Here is an 18,961-nt window from a genome sequence, read left to right as displayed (position 1 = left end):
GTATTTTTAAAGTCATTGTTCTTATTGCCTTTTCAACTATTGCATATTTAAGCTAATTTTTTTTTTACCATTTATTTAGTCCTTTGGCTATCCTTAATTTTTGCCTCTACTTTAGTTCTTCCTCATTTCCTTTTAGTTTTGTCTATTATTTCCATATAGCTGAGTTTATACTTTGAGATATGTGCATATGCCTTCCTAGAATAACAAATGTGTTGAAAATACCTTCATATAATTAATTTGAACTCGGTTTTAATAAATGTGACCTTTTATGTTAGAATGTTAATGTCAGATCAGGTAAGAAGTAGTATATGAACCTGAGTAGAATTGTTACTTAATGACATTCTCCTATTCATTGAAAGAGGGAAGAAGAGGGACCTCATGGGGAATGACCTATTTTTTCTGTAAAATATGAGGAAGTGGTGTCATTTTGGATGATATCATGACCATGTTTAGACATTTTACGTAGTTGGAGTAGCACCAGCAAAGTCATTGAATTAAAGAATATATTTTAATGCACCTGTGATCATTTTTAGCCATAACAAAAATGTTTTTGCTCATATTTCATTTAAAAGTAATCTGATAACATTGTTGTACTTAATTTCACCATAAATGTTATTTTAACTTAAAATTGAAATTATGAGTACTAAAAGGCACCATTGTGTTGTCTTAATTTCCTCCCTTCATTACCCATGCTTTTGGACCAGCTATTTATTACTTTTAATTTAATGCTTTAGTTTTGGATATGATTTTGTACACTATAATGAGTTTGAAAATAAAGTAAATATTAATGTCAAGTTGTCTTATAGAAGCTTTCATGTTAACTGTCATTTTGGAGGATGAAATTACCTTTTTGTTTTCTGTCCATTTGCATGGCTCACCTCATCATGATAAGTAATTTTTAAAAGCTATAGCTTTGATCCGTTTATTTTATGTAATGTACTTAGCATTGAATAAAGCTACCTGAATAGTATTTACAATCATAATTCTGTAAAATGTTATATATGATATACTGAATAATTGGATAAATATATATTCTAAATAAAATAAATTACAATTACTTTAGATTTTATTATACTAAATGTTTTCATGTGTCTTTAATAATTTTTATATAACTTATAATGATTTAAAGTTTAGATATTTAGCATCTTTCCAATTTTCAGACTGTATCTATGATACATTTTTGAAAAGTTTGTTTTTCACAAAAAAAAAATTGCCTTTTCAAGCACAAATGAATTAAATCACAAATGATTTCCTATAATTCAACACAATGTGGACAATTAAATGTAAAGTGTTTTGGACTTTTTTATTCTTCAGATTTTTAGGCTGAGGTACTGATCAAGTTGATTAAAATACCTTTGGGAATTGCTTTTAAATTCCATATTAATCTAATACTTGCATTTTGGTACTTGTCACTTTTAATTCATAACAAACATGGTATTTGAGACTAAGGAAGGAAAATTGGAGTAGTACTGTTGGCAGTTTTCCTCAATCAGTAATGGATATTTATTTTTCACGTATAAATTTATTCATTCCAGAAGGTGATCTTATGGATTGTGATGGGAAGTCAGATTCTAGCCCTGAGCGTGAAGCTGTGGATGATGACACTAAAGGTGCAGAAGGAACCGATGGAGTGAAAAAAAGAAAAAGAAAACCATATAGACCAGGTATAATATCCATGACAGATATTTTCAGATTTCTCATTTTGTTGTTATATTACACAGTATACACTATTAGGAAACCTGAAACCAATAAAAAGAGACTTTTAGATATGAATAGCTTGTCTACATAATACTATATAATAGATCTTTGCCTTACTCCATTTCTATCTGGATTGGTTTGCCCCTTCTTAGGCATTCTGGATGACAACATTCCAGTCACATTTGGTTCTAGACCTCAGAGTTACAACCACTTGGCTTGAGCCCTATCATAGCCCATAACTTATAAGTTCAAGTGATTCACCCCTTTTAGTGTCTTCCAGTAGCAGGGATTGTAGACATATGCCATGATGCCTTTTTTACTTATAATTTTAATAAGCATTTTATATGAAAACTTTTTTTTAAACATAAAATTTTCATTTTATCATCCATGTATGTTAGCAGTTTTAATGAGACCTTAACTTAATAACAGTACATTCATATAATGATACTTTGTGATCCTGTTGCATGTTTAATTGTGAAAATTTATTTCCATGATTTTTCTGCATTTTTCAAAAATGTTTACCTTTTAAGATCTGTTGGAATATAACCATCATTTTCCATAGTTGCTTATCATTTCCCTATAACTTCCTGATAGAAAAGTTAAATTTCTGTTGCTTGTCCATTTTCCAGTTAAAAGTGACAGAGTTGAATGGAATACAGTATCTTTTCCCTAAAAGCATTATCTGGGTACCTTTATATTCAATATGCTGTGACATCCTTTTATGGCAACACTGATCTAGTCCTAATCTTTCAGTAATTAACTTAGAAGAGAGAGGACACAGTATAAGAAAATGGAATATCTTGGGAAGAAGTTTAATCTTTCCTGAAAATAATATATTCTTAATGTGGAATTTAATTGAATTATTTCATTCTTCACTCTTTTTAGTTACTTAATGTTGCTTTTTGTGTAACTACTCTAAATACTTTTCAGTGCCTATAGAAGTATTTTGTAGATGGAAACTGCATGTTGAACAAGATTGTAAAATCTTCTTTGGTGCATGTCTTTACCAAGTACATTTCATAAAAGTGAAATAATTTATTTAATACATTATGGGTTTCTTTGTGTATGGTAGTTGGATTTTTTTTTTATGGGTGTTCTGTAATGAACCTGATATTTGTCTTGAAGTAGGAAATTCCTTATGATGAAACTTTCTTTAACAGTGTTAGATGCTGGTCTACACTAATTTCTGCCTAAATGCCTTTCAGTTTCCCCATTATTTTTTATCAATTAAAGTGCCCTGATGGTATTTATGTAGTACGTTGATGTCAAAAACGTTGTGGAAGATTGCTTCTGGATTAACCCTGACGTTCCATTGATCAGTTTTTCTTTTTTTAATCTGTACAAAATTGGTCTAATTTTTATTGCTTTTGTAGTATAGTATGAGTTGTGGTAATACTAGTTGCGCTTTATTTCTTTGCTTGATTTTTTATTTCACTTCAGATTCTTTACTTTTCCCGCACAAATCAGTTTTGTTGTTAATTCATTTCTTTCTTTAGCTACACTCTTTTTGTCACAACATGAGTAGTGATGGATTGGAAAAAATAAATATCTTTTTCAATATATCACAAAGATCTTCTGTAATAATTTTATTTCACTTAAAGTAGGCACAGCACTAAGTTAAAAGATAATTCATTTTTTCAGAAACTGTGAAATGTTAAGGGAAAAAAAGCAATTTTAATTTTATTTTTATAAGAACTTTACCTAATAGTTCACATTTTTGTTCCATTACTACCTTCTTCTGTGTAGGTATTGGTGGTTTCATGGTACGCCAAAGAAGTCGAACTGGGCAAGGAAAAACGAAACGATCTTTGACCAGAAAAGATTCTTCAGGCTCCGTTTCTGAACAACTACCTGTCAGAGATGATGGTGTGTAATGATTTCATTCATACTTATTACAAATACTTGTCTTTGTAGCCTATAGTTTTCCCACAAGTCATTATTGTTAGAAAGCATGAGAGAATGGTCAACAATTCTTCAGTCTCCTTTCTTCGTCTTCTTTGTTGAAGATTCACGTTATTAGTGATTTACAATTTTGAGTACAGACAAGCCATTTTAAGTTCAACAATTTTTTTTTTTTTTGGCTTTTTGGTGAAGCAATCGGAGTTAAGTGACTTGCTCTGGGTCACACAGCTAGTAGGTGTCAAGTGTCTGAGGCTGGATTTGAACTCAGATCCTCCTGACTCCAAGGCCAGAGCTCTATCCACTGTGCCACCTAGCTGTCCCCGCAACAACCATTTAAACATGCATACTCTCTATGTACAGAGCAGTATACTGGACACTAGGTTAGAAAGAAAGGGCAAATAAAGTATGGTCCCCAAATAAATGAAGACCAAGAATTAATGACTCGCTTATAGTATGAAACTGCCTGATGGATGCGTATAAAATCAACCCACCTGCTGTAAGTTGCAAGGAAAGAGAGGTGATATCTCACTGGGGAATTGCCAAAGGGCAGACTTTATGGAGGAATTATAACCTGAAATATGGCCTGAAGAATAGGTAGAATTTTAGTTACAGTTAAGGAAGAAGGCATCACAGAGATTGGGATCTTGTACAAAGGTAAGAAACAAAAGGATGAAGACTGGGTGCATGTATGTCAGGAATTTAGGTTTTATTGCCAAATATAAATCCTTGTCTTTTTAAATCTTTTCTTCATTTTTCAGAACTGTGTGTTTTACTGACACCTCTCATACTTTTTCTTATTTTTACCTTTGCTTTTCATCCTACCTGTCCTGCAATTTGTCTTGGTCTACTTTGCTGAATCTTCATCTGTATTAGTTATTTTCAACAATTGGGTGTCCTTCAAGGTCCTATCTTTGGGCCTCTTGTTTTTGTCTCTGCCCTGTCTTTTGTGGTGGTCTAAACTAACACCTGCAAGTTTAATTCTAATCTATATGCCTGTTACTTAAAGATCTATGTATCTGGCCCTGATCTTTATCTTTGTGCTGTAATCCTGCATTGCCATCTACCTTTTAGGCATTTTGTACCAGATGACCTTCAGGTATATCAAGCTAAGCATGTCCATAGGAGTATTAAATGTCTTTTTTTTTTTTTTTTAAGACCCTCCACCCTCCCACTCCCCATCTTACAGACTTTACTGTTATTTATCCATATGATCAACATCATTCAGGTCATCCAGATTCACACTTTGGTGACATCTGTGGTATCCTCAGCTCCTCGGTCATATTCTCTCTATCCAGTCCTTTGCCAAATCTTGTACTTTCTTCCTTCATATCATCTCTTGTATTTATCTCTTTGTCTCTGCTCATTGCTCCCACTGTTGATCAGTGCTCTGTCATCTCCTGTCTGGACTGTAGCAGTAGCTTCCTTTTTAATGTCCTTACTTGAAGCTTTTCCTTCTTCTGTGTAATCCTTTTTCCAGACATCTATTAACATGTTTTCTTTCCTTTTTTTTTAACATGGTTTTCTATGAACATGTATTCCTTCCCACTTCAGTAAATTCAATTTTCTCCCTATAACCTCTCAAGTGAAATATAAACTCTTCCATTTACCATGTAGAGTTTATGGGTTGTTGTTGTTGTTGTTGTTGTTTTTTAAACTACTTGGGCTCCTTCTTTCCAGTTTTGCCCTCCATGTATTCTTTGGTCTAGCTATTATCTTTTTTTAATTCTCATGCCCATTTTTCATCTCATGTTTTCCTGTTGCCACTAGCCATCTCCACAACTAAAATGCTATTTTTCTTCATCTCTATTTCATGGAATCAGTAGTTTGTTTGAAAATTCAACTTAAATGTCACCTTTAAATTAAGGCTTTCCTGGTTCACTCCTAGCTGTTAATCCCTTCCTGTCTCAGGTAACCTTGTGTCTCTTCTGTATTTTCATTTTATATACCTATTTTTGCGCAGGTTTCCCTAATTAGAATAGAAGTTCTTTTTGCCTTTTTTTTTTTTTTTTAATATCTGCAGAACTTAATAAAACACCTGGCACAAAGTAAGCTGTTTTGCGCTGCATTCCACAACTCAAGGCCACCCTTTGTAGTTGAAGTTTTGTATTGGAAAGAAATGAGACAGTCAGGAAAAAGAGATTTACTTAATGATATAATAGAAAGACTATCAAGCAATAATATAACATTTAGCTCAGTCAGATTCCCTTATACACCACCCCCAACCCCAACTGCCATACTCAAATATTGGTTTGTTCAGCAGGGTCACTTATTGGGCTTTGGGAGATCAGTCAAATCTTAAGAGCATAGAGTTCACATGGTCTGGTTCTTTTATGCCGTTAGGTGACCTGGAATTCATGTTAGCGTATCCTGCTTGAAACAATTAGGAAGCTATGCCTAGGACTTCAGCCTTAACCCCTTGTGCTGGTCAAGTTTCATTTTCTTGACTTTTATGGAAAGGGTTAGTCTAACATACTTTTAGGGGTGGAGCATATGGGCAGGAAAATCCCCTTTTCGATATTTATCTTACAATGTTTTTGATGTTCTTTATTTTATTTTATTATTGTTTGTTTTTAGTAGTTAATATTTAATTTTTTTCAATTATATATAAAAATAATTTTTAACATTCATATTTTAACATTTTGAGTTTGAAATTCTCTCCCTTCCTTCCTTCCTACCTCTCTCTGCTAATTGAGAAGGCAAGCAGTTTAAAAAAAAAAGTTTACTTTGATCTGCACTCACTCTTTCTCTCCATGTATATATTTTCCTGGAGATGGATACCGTTTTTTCCTTGATGCTCTTTAATGAATAATTTTGCTACAACACTAAACACCCTTTATATATAATCAGTTTCCAAGACCTTTTTTCTTCTTTTTCTCTCAAACCTTTCGTTTTTACAATGCAAACAATTTAGATTGAGTGTGTGTGGAATGCATGGAGTAAGGACCTTGATGGACTTTTATATTGTTATGTTCTGGCAATTTAATAGCTCCTTTACTTATTTTTAAGTTTGAGAAGTGCTGATCTAGAACATAATGTTGATATGTTTATCCTCTTCTTTTCTTTTACTTCACCCTGAACTTTTACTTTAAACCCTTCAAAAAGAAAGTTGATTTCATTTGACACATAACATTGAGATTTGTGATATTCTTACTTTTTCTATATTTTGATATGTAAGACATCTAAGAATGTAGAAAGGAATAATAGGTTCCTCCAAAATTGCTATAATTGTACATAGATTTCAGGTGAATAAATATTTGTGTGGCATTTATATTTCTTTGTATATTAGTGAAATTCCTTGAGATTATTGAATAAAAGGATTTCTCAAAGAATGAGCACAGTAAGAAGTACAATTTCAGAATTTTCTCTGGACATTTATATAAAATTTATAATTATAAAATTTAGTTATGGTGGTATTTTTTATTTTAGGTTGGAGTGAACAGTTACCAGACACTCTGGTTGATGAATCTATTCCTATCTCTGACAGCACTGAGAAAATAAAGAAGAGATATAGAAAAAAGAAAAATAAACTTGAAGAAACTTTCCCTGCATATCTGCAGGTAATATTTTCTTTCTGGTATTATCTACATAGAAAATTAAAATTTTTATTTAAAGGACTTTATCGTATTCATGATCTTACAAGATTATATACTCTTTCCTTTAAGAAGATTAAAACCCATTCTCTTCTATCTTTATGCGTGTCTTCATATAAAACCTACATGGGGTGTATACTCACCTAGTGCATTAGGTGCCTTTCAGTCTTTTGTTACTTTTAGGTGCCATTGTGATAATTTGACTATTTTACTTTCATCTTTTACTCCCAAGCCGTTGTGAGGCTATGAAGATTACATTATAGTTGGACTCAGTAACTACTAAGGCCACTTGAATCTATGACCCTATGATACTTTTAAGGAGAAAAGACTGACTTATTATGTGTTGAGGATCAGTTAGTATCTATATATACTAGTTTGAAATTTGTGTCTTTTATTGATAAGTACTTTTCAAACCTTCTCTCTGTTCCATGTTTTATTTAATAGTGAAGTACCAATTTACTCCTTGTCAACTATGATATTTTTATACTTTTAGAAATTTTTCACAAAAATCTTCCATCCCGGTTCTCCTTTTCTAGCTCCAGTGAATGTCACATTAATCCTTCCAAAGAGGTTCTGGGGAGGCATCTCCCCAGATTGCTCATGGAAAGGGAAGAACTTTAGCATAGTTGGAGGTACTCTCGAATCTAAGTACCTCAGTTCAAACCCACCTTTGACTCTCAAACTTGTGTAATCTTTGGCAAATAAGGTAATCTCCCTGGGCCTCAGATTCTTCATTTGTAAAATAAGATGGTTGGACTAGATGAATGCTAGTGGCCCTTCTAAGCCTGTTATCCAGATTGTCTCAACCTGATAAATTTGTTAAAAATCTCTTTTTGGACTCATTCACAGTAACATAAATCTTCTGGTTCAAAGCTTTATTTAATATCGGTGGTAATTAAAATATCCATTGAGTTTGAGATATGAGTTTTTTGGGTAGAACCTTTTTTTTTTTTAAAGAACATTCCTCTCATACATCTAAACTAAATGTGCAGCTAGTAATGTATGTTCTTTAAGAAAATTTTTTTCTAGGTAATTGAGCTGAGCACAGTACACCATAATTTATTTGCTTATAGAAGACTTGGAGAGAATATCATACAATGTGGAAAATGTAACATATCTTTATTAAACACATTACTTTTGAAATTGTAACAAGCAGAATTATATTTAAGTGTGTTTATGATATTAACATAGATAATCCTTGACACAGTGAAGGCTGTAAACTATCTATTTTCTTATTCACTGTGACTTTTGGGATCATAAATTAAGGGCTTAGATATCATTGAGTACCCTCATTTTTTTACAGTTGAGGGAGCAGACATTATCTTTTGAGTTTCTTTGTATATCCACTACTTAGCACAATTCAAGGAACATACTAGATTTTGTACAAATGTTTGTTGACTGACTGAGATCCAGTGATTTGCTAGGGTAGTACAACTAGTAAGTGTCTAGGAAAGGATTTGAACACAGTTCTTTTCTCCAAATTCATTGCTGCATGCAAACCATTTTTCTTCCATAAAATTTCTTTGTAATCTAATACATTGCAGTTCTTCTTTTAAGTTATATAGTGTCATACCATAATAGTGGTAGAGATTAAAAGATCTTAGACTTCATGTACTCCAAATTTCTCAGTAAATACTGGTTGAATAAATAATCTGTCAGTCTTATTGCATGTCAGTGAAAACAACAGGCATTCATTTTGTTTTTCTTACATGGATTATTATGCCAAATTCTTGGTTTTTCACGTGTCTCATTTTGGAGGTTCTTTATTATCTTTAGTCAGTGCTAAGCTATCTAGGAATTTTCATCTGATAAAAGGAATGCTTTTTTTCATGGGTATTTTGTGTAGGGCATCCTTCTTGACAGTGACGACCATCTTTTCTTTGGACTTTTAATATATAAAGTAAAGATACAGTAATAACATCTTGCATTTCTCTCTTAGCACACTGTGAAGAAATATCCTTCATTTGTTGTTCATTCATTTCAGTCCTGTCCAGCTTCTTGTGAACCCCATTTAGTGTTTTCCTCGCAAACATAATACAATGTTTTGCTCTTCCCTTCTCCAGGTCATTTTACAGATGTAGAACTAGGGGGCAATAGGGTTAAGTGACTTGCCCATGGTCTTACTAGCTAGTAAGTGTCTGAGGCCAGGTTTGAACTCAAGAAGACCAGATTTCCTGACATCAAGCCTAGCACTTTATCTACTGTGCCAACATGTGCTTTATTATCAGTTTTGTCAGGCAGCTCACAGGATCTCTTCAGTAGAGGATAATTCCTTTTCCTTTCTCAGTCACATGTTTCTTTTGCCCCATTGATGCTTCAATGTCTTTTTTTTTTTTTTGAAGGTTTTTAAAATGTCTTTCATTTTTATCTCTTCTAGATTTTTTTCTCTACCCCTTTTCCTCCCTAGAAAGTAATTTCTTTTAATATAGAATTTTTATAACATAGAATTTTTTTTTGAGAGGAAGATGGAAAAAATAAGTCAGCATAAGTGACCATTACATTAAAAAAAAAAAATCTCTCAGCCTCTGCCAGGGAGGTTGGGTTGGGTGCAGGAATGTGAAAGTCATTTCTACTTCATTTTCAAATGTCTTATTGTTGTTCTTTCCATTTACATTTTTTAGTCATTTTGTATATTGTTTTCCTAGCTCACTTTATTTTCACTTCACCTTTCTTTTGGGGGGGCGGTATATTTTGCAGCTAGTACCCAAGAGTTATGAACAGGTTTAGTTTTATATGCTCTCAGCATATCTGTGGTATATACTTTGTAGTCTTTTAAGGTTGAATTTTGCTCTAGTATTGACAAATGTTTCTTTAGAATTACCAACACTAAACACATTGTTATCATATGTTTGAGGTGTTTACTTAAAATTATTTCTGTAAATGTAAAAAAAAAAAAAGTGAAAGCATTTCTATTCCCTCTCTACATAAATTCTCATAAAGATTTTCTAGAGATTAGTCAAATCCATTGGTACCAAATTGCTTGTTAATCAGTCATTTTTTGGATTTTTTTTCTGGTCACAATACTGTCTTTATTTCTTTAAATCATTTTTTTTTCCTTCTTTCTGAGATCTCTAAAATGCATTCTCCATTTCTTCAAATGCCTTCAGGACATTTCTTCTACATCCATAAATAAGTCATTAAATATTAAGACCCTGCTAGATACTGTGCTTAGTACTCAGATACACATAAGAAAAAGATATGCCTTTTTCTCAAGGAGTTTGCTGTCTAATTAAGAACAGCTGAAATGTTAGGGCACTGGTAGAGAAGTCATATTGAAAACAATTAACAGTGCCCAAAGAAGTGCAGAACAAGGGCAACTGGAAAAACTAAAAAAGTAAAAATTGAGTGCTGCCAGAGAAGTTATAGAATTCCTTAATGAGTACAGCTAGATGGGAAATGAGATATCTGTGATGATGTGTCTATCTTCTGCTTCACGTTTTTTTTTAAATTAATTTTTAATTAAATTATTTTGAATTATCAAGTTCCATAAGCTTTTGAGTTTTCAATTTTTCTCCCCCTCCCTCCCAACCTCCCTCACCAAGATGGCGTGCAATCTGATATAGGCTATACATATACATTCCTATTAAACACATTTTCACATTAGTGATGTTGTAAGTAAGAATTAGAACTAATAGAGGAACCACCAGAAAGAGGAAACAAAACACAGCAGAAGAAAAAAATAGCAAATAATATGCTTCGATCTGCATTCAAACTCCATAGTTCTTTCTTTGGATGTGGATAGCATTTTCCATCACGAGACCTTTGGAGATGTCTTAGATCCTTGTGTTGCTGAGAAGGATTAAGTCTATCAATATTAGTCATCGCACAATGTGCCTTTTACTGTGCACAGTGTTCTCCTGGTTCTGCTCACTTCACTCAGCATCAGACCATACAAGTCTTTCCAGGTTTTTCTGATTTTGGCCTGTTTATCAATTCTTATAGCAAAATAGTATTCCATTACATTCATATACCACATCTCAACTTTCTTATACTCATTTCACTGATTCAGACTTTTTGTCACCCTCAGGCTCTCTTCACCTCTCTTCTGGATTATTACTATAGCCTCCTAGATTATCTTCCCTTCTCAAAACTCTTCCTGTTTCAATCCATTCTCCACTTGTCTACCAAAAATGACGTTCTTAAAACATCCGTCTGTCCTTTTCAGTACTTTCTCCCCTCTCCGTAAACTCCCATGACTTTCCTTTACCTCCGAGAACAAATAGCAAGTGCTCCTGTGTTTAAAGCTCTCTAAAAACTGACCCATTGCTAGATTTCTAGACTTTTTATTTATTTTTTCCTCCTTTTTTTTTATTAATTTATTTTTAGTTTTCAACATTCACATCCATAAGCTTTAAATTTTCTCTACCTCCCTTCCCAAGGCGGCATGCAGTCTAACTAGGCTCTACATGTACATTCCTATTCAACATATTTTCACATTAGTCTAGACTTTTTCCTGTAGTCAGCCTGGTCTTCTTGCTGTTTCTCATACAAGTTGCCGTATATGTATTCTGTAACAGTTTTTCTGTCATCATCACATCCCGTGTGGAATACTGTGACCCCTCCTGCCTCACAGTTTCTCTCGTCTCCTTCAAGACTCGGCTCAAAGGCTACGTAGTTCTTCAGGTCGTCGTCAGCCCCCATTACTGTGAGCATTCCACCTGAGATGTTCTTCCTTATGTGAAGTGTGGAATGTGCGTGGTCTTTTGTATGGGATCGCCTTCTTATGGATGTTGTGGGCTCCTTAAGAGCAATAATTAATGTAATTCCTGGCACACAGAAGCTCTTAATAAATATTCCTTGAGGGCAGCTAGGTGGCGCAGTGGATAAAGCACCAGCTGTGAAGTCAGGAGGACCTGAGTTCAAATTCAGCCTCAAACCAAACACTTGACACTCACTAGCTGTGTGACCCCAGGCAAGTCACTTAACCCTGATTGCCTAAAAAAACAGACAGACAAACAAACAAAAATATTCCTTGAGTGATTACACCTGGAGACCTGGAGGTAGCTAAGTGGCCAGTGAATAAAATATTCAACCTGGTACCAAGAAGACTTGCCTTCAGATGTGGCCTCAGATACTCTCTACCTGTGCGACCCTGGGCAAATAAGTTAGCCTCTGTTTGCCTCAGTTCTCTTAACCTCAAAATGGGGATAATAAAAGCACGTACTTTGCAGGATTGTTGTAAAAAATCAAATGAGATTTTATTTATGAAAAGCACTAAGCTTAGAGTCTGGCCTATAGTAGGAAATATTTAATTATTTGTTGAATCTCTCCCCTTAGATAAAATAAATGAGTTTTGAAAATATATAATAAGCCAGGCATGAAGGAATATTTTTGTGATAAGGAGAGGAAATGGGAGGGATCTTCAATTATTCAGGTATCTACTGCAGCTCTCTTTTTGAAAGTAGAACAGCTAATTAATTCCTGGTTTGTCTTAATAAAGGAAACAACAAAATATATTTGGCACCTATCTTTACCAATATAGAAAACTGAAATGACTTACATTGTAAAATGGAATAAAGACATTAGGAAAAATAATCCAAAAAATGTTATAACAAGCTGTTTTCTCCATCAGTTTTCAGTTCAATTCAGTAGACATTAGTGTTAAGAAGCTGGAAAGGTGGGAAGAGAGGAGTTTTTTTCCCCCTCTCTTTTTGTTTATATTACTGTAATTATCAATATTTTTCAATTTTCTTCATGTTGTTATAAACATAGCCACATAAATATAAACATGATATAGAAGCAGATCATTGCAGGAAATAGTAATTTTTCTAAATATCTCTCCAATGAACAACTCTGTCCTTTTGCATGTGGTAAGATATCTCAGTTTTGTAAATTAAGCCTTAATTAAGTGTATTATGGTTCAGAATATCGAGATGCCATTAAGAAAGTTCCGACATCATTGTGATAACTGGTATACTGCTATCATGTCTAGTCTCATAATATGACTCACTGTTAGTGCTGTTTAGAGGGTTTTCAACATATTTTGTAAATGTCACATTGGGAGAGGACATTTCTTCATGAGTCATTTATGGTCCATTGCTCGAATGATGATAGTAGTATTCTCTGAAGGTTTGCTTCATATCAAGAGAAGTTCGTAAGGCCATTAGATTATAGTAAGGTAAAAACTATGGGTTTAATGTTGAGAAATAGTGGTAGTTATCACTCACTTGCTAAATTGAAGAACAAAGCCACAGTACCCAAGAATGCTAACTAATTTAGGGGAGGTGTCTTGTCTTGGCTGAGTTCATTATGCAGGAAAAAAATGGGAGACCTAGAAATTAAATTTAGGCGTTCTTATTCCAGAATCACTACTTTTGGATGCCCTATGCTGTCTCATCAAAATGACTTTTTTAACCAACCTTTTTGGTGGCACATAATTTGTGGGTTTTTTTTTTTTTTAAGTTCAATGTTCGGGCCATTTCTGCAAATGAATCAGTCCTAGGATATAAAATATGTTTTTGAAAAAGACTTAATATGTCTTTCTGTTTGTGAATGTTCAGTAGGCTTTAATTTTTATGAAACTGTTTCTGGTTAAAAGAGGAAAATGATCTACCAAAAATAGTGGTTTTGTTTTTCTGTTAGTTTTCAAATTTTAATTATATTTAAATTGTTCTTGGATGTCAGTTATTGGACGCATATTTTGCTTTGCATTTGACAAAGTTTGCATGATTCTGCTGGTCTGCTCTAAACCCAAGAAGAGTTAACTTCACAACTAGTAGTTTAAACAACCCTTCTTTGTAAAGAACTTTGGCTTTCTGCGGGATCAAATTTTGTATTTTTGGAATAGAATGTAGTATCGAGTATAATTATTTTTTCTACCATCCAGTGTTAATTGAATATCGAAAATGTTCAAGTGTTTTATAGAAATGCATGAGTATTCAGAGATAACTGAATGTTATTTCTGCTTATTTTCATCTAGGAAGCCTTCTTTGGGAAAGACCTTCTAGATACAAGTAGACAAAACAAATTGTGCCCAGATAACCTGTCAGAAGAATCAGCATCTCAACTTGCATGTAAAACTAATATGAACACAAACTTTTTAGATCCTACTTCTGACCCCCTGCTCAGCTCAACCTCAACTCCAGTGAAACCAGGAACTCAAGGTATAGAAAATATAATAACAATTCATTAAGTCCTTATTTTATTTCCTTTGTATCCATGGTTTGTGCTTTAACTGTTTATGCTTTTAACAGTTTTTTTTTCTGAGGAGTTGTCAAGAAACATGCAGTTATAGGGATATGGGGTCTACCCTTGTTTGTTACTATGCAAAATTGAATGAGATACAACCTAATGTAGTGGCCTTGGAATCAGAAGATTAGAATTTCAGTCCTGGCTCCATGTGAACCTGAACAAGCCACTTTACCTTTATGAATCCTTTAGGATTGCTTATACTATCTACCTTACAGAGTTACTGTGAGGAAATCTTCAACAGGTCTAGAAATATGAATAATTATAACAGCCACTGCCCTACACTGACCTTTTTTGGTGTTTCTCTTTTACATTTTGTGTTTACACATACATCATTAGGAAAATTTGGAAAGTATAATAACATATTAGACTCCATATCTCAAAAGATTTGTTTTAGAACTTATAGCAGTAAAATATTACTTATTTTTGTCAATAAATTTCGCTGTTTTCTCAAATGGAGTTAGATAACAATTTTTTTTAAATGGTCTTTCATTTTTTAACTTTAGTTCTCCACATACTGCATATCACTTAAATCCAGGAATCTTAACCTTTTTTGTTCCATGGTCTTCTTGCCATCTGAAGTCCGTGAAAAATGCTTTATAATGCAAAAAATAAAGTATGCAGTATTATGAAGGAAACCAATTTTATTAAAATAAATAGGTAGTTTTTTCCGATCCAAGTTCATGCAATCCCTGAATTCTATCCACAGACTGCTTCTGGAGAACTCAGGTTAAGAACTTCTGATCATTCACAATCTCTTTTAGTTTTTACTATATTTCTTTCAGATTTAAAAAATACTACCTGCTCATGTCCATTTAGTTGAAGCTTGACAAAAATACAGTGTGTAAAGCTTGAAGAAACTGTTGGTCACATCTTGGGTTAAGAGTCAGGACTGCCTGGGTTGTAATCCAGTCTCTCATTCATGTATGTATGTATGTATATATACATACATATATATATATATATATATATATATATATATATAAAAATAATCTGTGAACCTGTGCAAAGCACTTAAACCGTCACCCCAAGCAAGTTTCCAAGACTGTAGATTGGAAAATAGTTGCCAGTGTTCAGTGGCATAGGTAATGTCCTCATTTTTACTTCTTCACCACCATTAAAATATAATTCTGGACTAAAAAAAAAATGCACTGAAATTAGATAGAGGACAAAATTAATTCTTAACTGTTTATACATCCAAAATCAGTATTAGAGTTTTCCTTACTGCTATTTAATGGAAACACCAGTCTATTAAAAATGCAGAAACTTTTTCACCTCTAACTCTATGACTATGAGCAAATCATTTCACCTCATTGGGACTCAGTGTCTAAGATATGGAAGTTTAAAAAGTTTCTTCTCATATTCTAATGGTTCTATTACACTGTTCAAATTTTCTATTATAGCAACCAAGTAGAACAGTTAATCATCAGGTTTTATTTACAATATAGATAAATACCACCAACTTTTTTGATATATTATATCATTTTTCATTACTGTCAAGACTAGTTGTGAGATGTTAATTTTATTTTCTTTTGACAGTTTTTTTTAAACAGCTTCTTAAACAGTGTGGATACTAGTTGTACTCAGTTTTAATATTTTGGCAGCCCCTTCCCCCCAAAAAAAATTACTGTATCTGAAATAGAGATCTAATGTACTTAGAGTTACAGGCTTTGAAAAGTATGTTCTTCCTTAAGAATCTCTGTAAATTAGATTTCCAAATGGCCAGTTCGATATTTTTGTTGTTGTTGTTATTAAGTCATTTCAGACGTGTCTGATTCTTTATGATTCCATTTGGACTTTTCTTGAAGTGGTTTGCCATTTCCTTCTCCTGCTCATTTTACAGAGAAAGAAACTGAGGTAAACAGGGTTAAGTGACTTTGCCCAGGTCACATAGCTAGTGTGTGAGGCCAGATTTGATCTGAGGTCTTCCTGAATCCATCCCCAGCACTTTATCCACTGAACCACTTACCTGCCCAATTTCTGTAAATACTAAATTTGATTATCTTATATTTTTTTACCTCTCCAAAAAAGTCGATAATAATTATTGATGAATGTAATGGGAATGTAATATAAAATTTTATATTATATGTTTGTGTTATATTTTCCCTTTGTATGTTTTATGTCTTCTATGTAATTTCAATTTTTAAATCATAATTTACTAATGAGTTATGAATTCTAATGTGAGTAACATTGTGAAAACCCAGGCAGTTTCTGTTCTTAAGAGCATTTTTGTCTTAGAGTATGTGATGTCAGTTTCTTTTGTATGTATTTTTTTGAATACTGTTTCTTAATGAATATTTTTTATATTTTGTTGCTATCCTTTATTTGAGTGACAAAAGGAATTCTAAAAGCAATGTAAGCAAATTGGTTTTTTTTTCTTAATCTCCCCAAATTATAGAAATGTACATAGATATAGCTAAAATTTGACTATCTTGCCCCTTTTCTAAGAGTAATTGTTAGCTATTTTGACATGGCCCTTGCTAGAGTTGCTTTCTCACCAGCTTCATTGACTTGGATGATCAGTTGCTTACTCTAGACAGACCCTGAGCCAGAAGGACTTCATTCCACCTTAATTTTTTCCCTCTTTATCAGTAGTCAGAGGAAGCACTAGAAACATGTTTCCTGATGATAGGGGAATGTTTTATACGTTTCTATTCTTTCAAAACCAGGAAGCTCCATAGTATCCTTTTTTTTTTTTAACCACAGATGTGATGATACAGAAAGTAGAGGACGTGTAAAAAGGATTTTGGAAAGGGAAATCTCAAAATACTACCTATATTTTTATAAATATTATATTTCTGTATTGTTAAATATTTTATTTCTATAAAATATAGGTATTTTGAAATTTTCCAAGTACTTTTTTCAGAATTAGTCCTGAAGTGGATAATATGATTGTCATCTAATTTACAAATGAGCAATTCAAGATCAGAGGAGTGTCTTCCATAAGATTTCCAATTAGCAATTGTAAGAATGCACCCGTGAACTAAAATGTTCTGATTCCAATATATCCTGTGCAGTTTCTTCTGTGCTGTGCTCTGTCTTGAGTATTTAATTGCCACATCTAGATACTGTCCTTTTGGGATGAGGATATGCAGTGAAAAATATTTATTTACCTTAAAAGTTACATAAAATGTCCATAGTTAGAGATTTATTTTCTACATTTGTTAGTGGTGATCATACTAACGTTATCCCCTTCAGAAAATTCTGTACCTTTCTTTGGGTGAGTGAGGCAAAGTGGGTAGGCTTGTTGCAGCTGATTGGAAGCTTCTCACATTTCCTATGTCAAGAAAATTCATAGGCACAGCTTACCTGCCCTAAAAACTAGTGATAGTTTTTTAAAAGCACAACACACATACAAGATAGCATGTGCTTTCTGTATTTATCCTAATACAAGTAGACTAGACCAGGAACCTGTGCCCTTGAGGCCACATGTGGCTTCTAGGTCCTTGGGTGTGGCCTTTTGACTGAGCCCAAGTTTTATAGAACAAATTTTTTTTATTGTTTTGTGAAATTTGGATTCAGTCAGAGGGTCATACTTGAGGACCTAGAGGGCCACATGTGACTTTGAGGTCATATGTTCCCCACCCCTCGACTAGACTCTGAAATAAACAGGGTCACCTAGATGGTGCAGTAGATAGAGTACCAGGTCTGAAGTCAGGAAGACTCATATTCGGAGTTGAAATCCAGCCTCAGACACTTACAGAGAATCAGTCAGACACAACTTGAAAAACAACTAAACAGTAACAAACTGAAATGAATAGCAACACTTTTTTTGCTTTATTTGAATTGTTCCACGTACTACTGAACTGTGGAAGAAAATCTTGAGATCTTGTGCCTGCATAATAGAACTCTTGAGTCCTGCTATGAATTGTGTAACATGGAAATTCTACTTCCATTAGAGTGATTCCCAAAACAAATAAAAATGTCCTCATTAAATATAAGAATTCTTTCTAAGAACATTTAATGTGAATCAACCAATATTTTTTTCTAGCTGGTTATCTTGAAAACCATGTTGGGTTAACATTTACAAACCCCTATGAAAAATTAAATTGGTGGACCTATTTCCACATTGTACTTTGGCTTGTTTTACCAACCTTCATTTCTTGTTAAAAATATAAGTTTTATTCACTGTCAGAGTTCAAGTGCTGGCCTTTTCCCTTTTTCCCTTTTGACAATGGGCAAATCAGATCATATCTCTGGGCCTCAGATTTCTCATCTTTAAAATGATGGATTTGGGCTTAATTACTTCCAATGTTCTTTTAGGTTCTCAGTCTATAACTCTAGAATCCTTAAGTCTGTGATCTTTACGTATTTTATCCTTAAATATGTATACTTTAGTCAGCCTTCATAGTCTGTTCAGTATTTGTAGTTTTTTATCTTCTTTCAGTTGCTTTTTAATTTTTTTTATAATCCTTATATCTGTCATCTTTTGAAGTATTGAAATATCATCAAGTTAAATGGTATAGTAGTATTCTGTTAGTATCACTAGAGTACAATTTGTTTGTAATATACCCATAGAACAGAAATTACTTAATTTTTGCTGTTAAAAATAAGGCAGCCTTGAATATTTTTATGGAGATAGC

The 18,961-nt window shown here is 33.2% G+C and overlaps 1 protein-coding gene across 6 annotated transcripts in view; it reads left to right on the top strand.

Moving 5' to 3' along the window:
- KMT2C (lysine methyltransferase 2C) overlaps positions 1 to 18,961 on the top strand; it is a 285,908-nt gene that overhangs the window by 190,281 nt on the left and 76,666 nt on the right. For 5 of the 6 annotated variants that reach the window (XM_027841013.1, XM_027841015.1, XM_027841016.1 and 2 more), the window contains 4 exons: positions 1,536 to 1,664; positions 3,445 to 3,564; positions 7,027 to 7,157; positions 14,110 to 14,293. In XM_027841013.1, the coding sequence (XP_027696814.1) occupies positions 1,536 to 1,664; positions 3,445 to 3,564; positions 7,027 to 7,157; positions 14,110 to 14,293 (564 nt within the window). The remainder of the gene's footprint in view (positions 1 to 1,535; positions 1,665 to 3,444; positions 3,565 to 7,026; positions 7,158 to 14,109; positions 14,294 to 18,961) is intronic. The other variant, XM_027841014.1, reaches the window with a different exon arrangement.

The sequence above is a fragment of the Vombatus ursinus genome, unplaced genomic scaffold (assembly GCF_900497805.2).
Source record: "Vombatus ursinus unplaced genomic scaffold, bare-nosed wombat genome assembly UNPS02014852.1, whole genome shotgun sequence".
In the NCBI taxonomy this organism is placed as follows: domain Eukaryota; kingdom Metazoa; phylum Chordata; class Mammalia; order Diprotodontia; family Vombatidae; genus Vombatus; species Vombatus ursinus.
The sequence above is the reverse complement of the archived record's forward strand: the minus strand, read 5'-3'. Positions and strand labels throughout refer to the sequence as shown.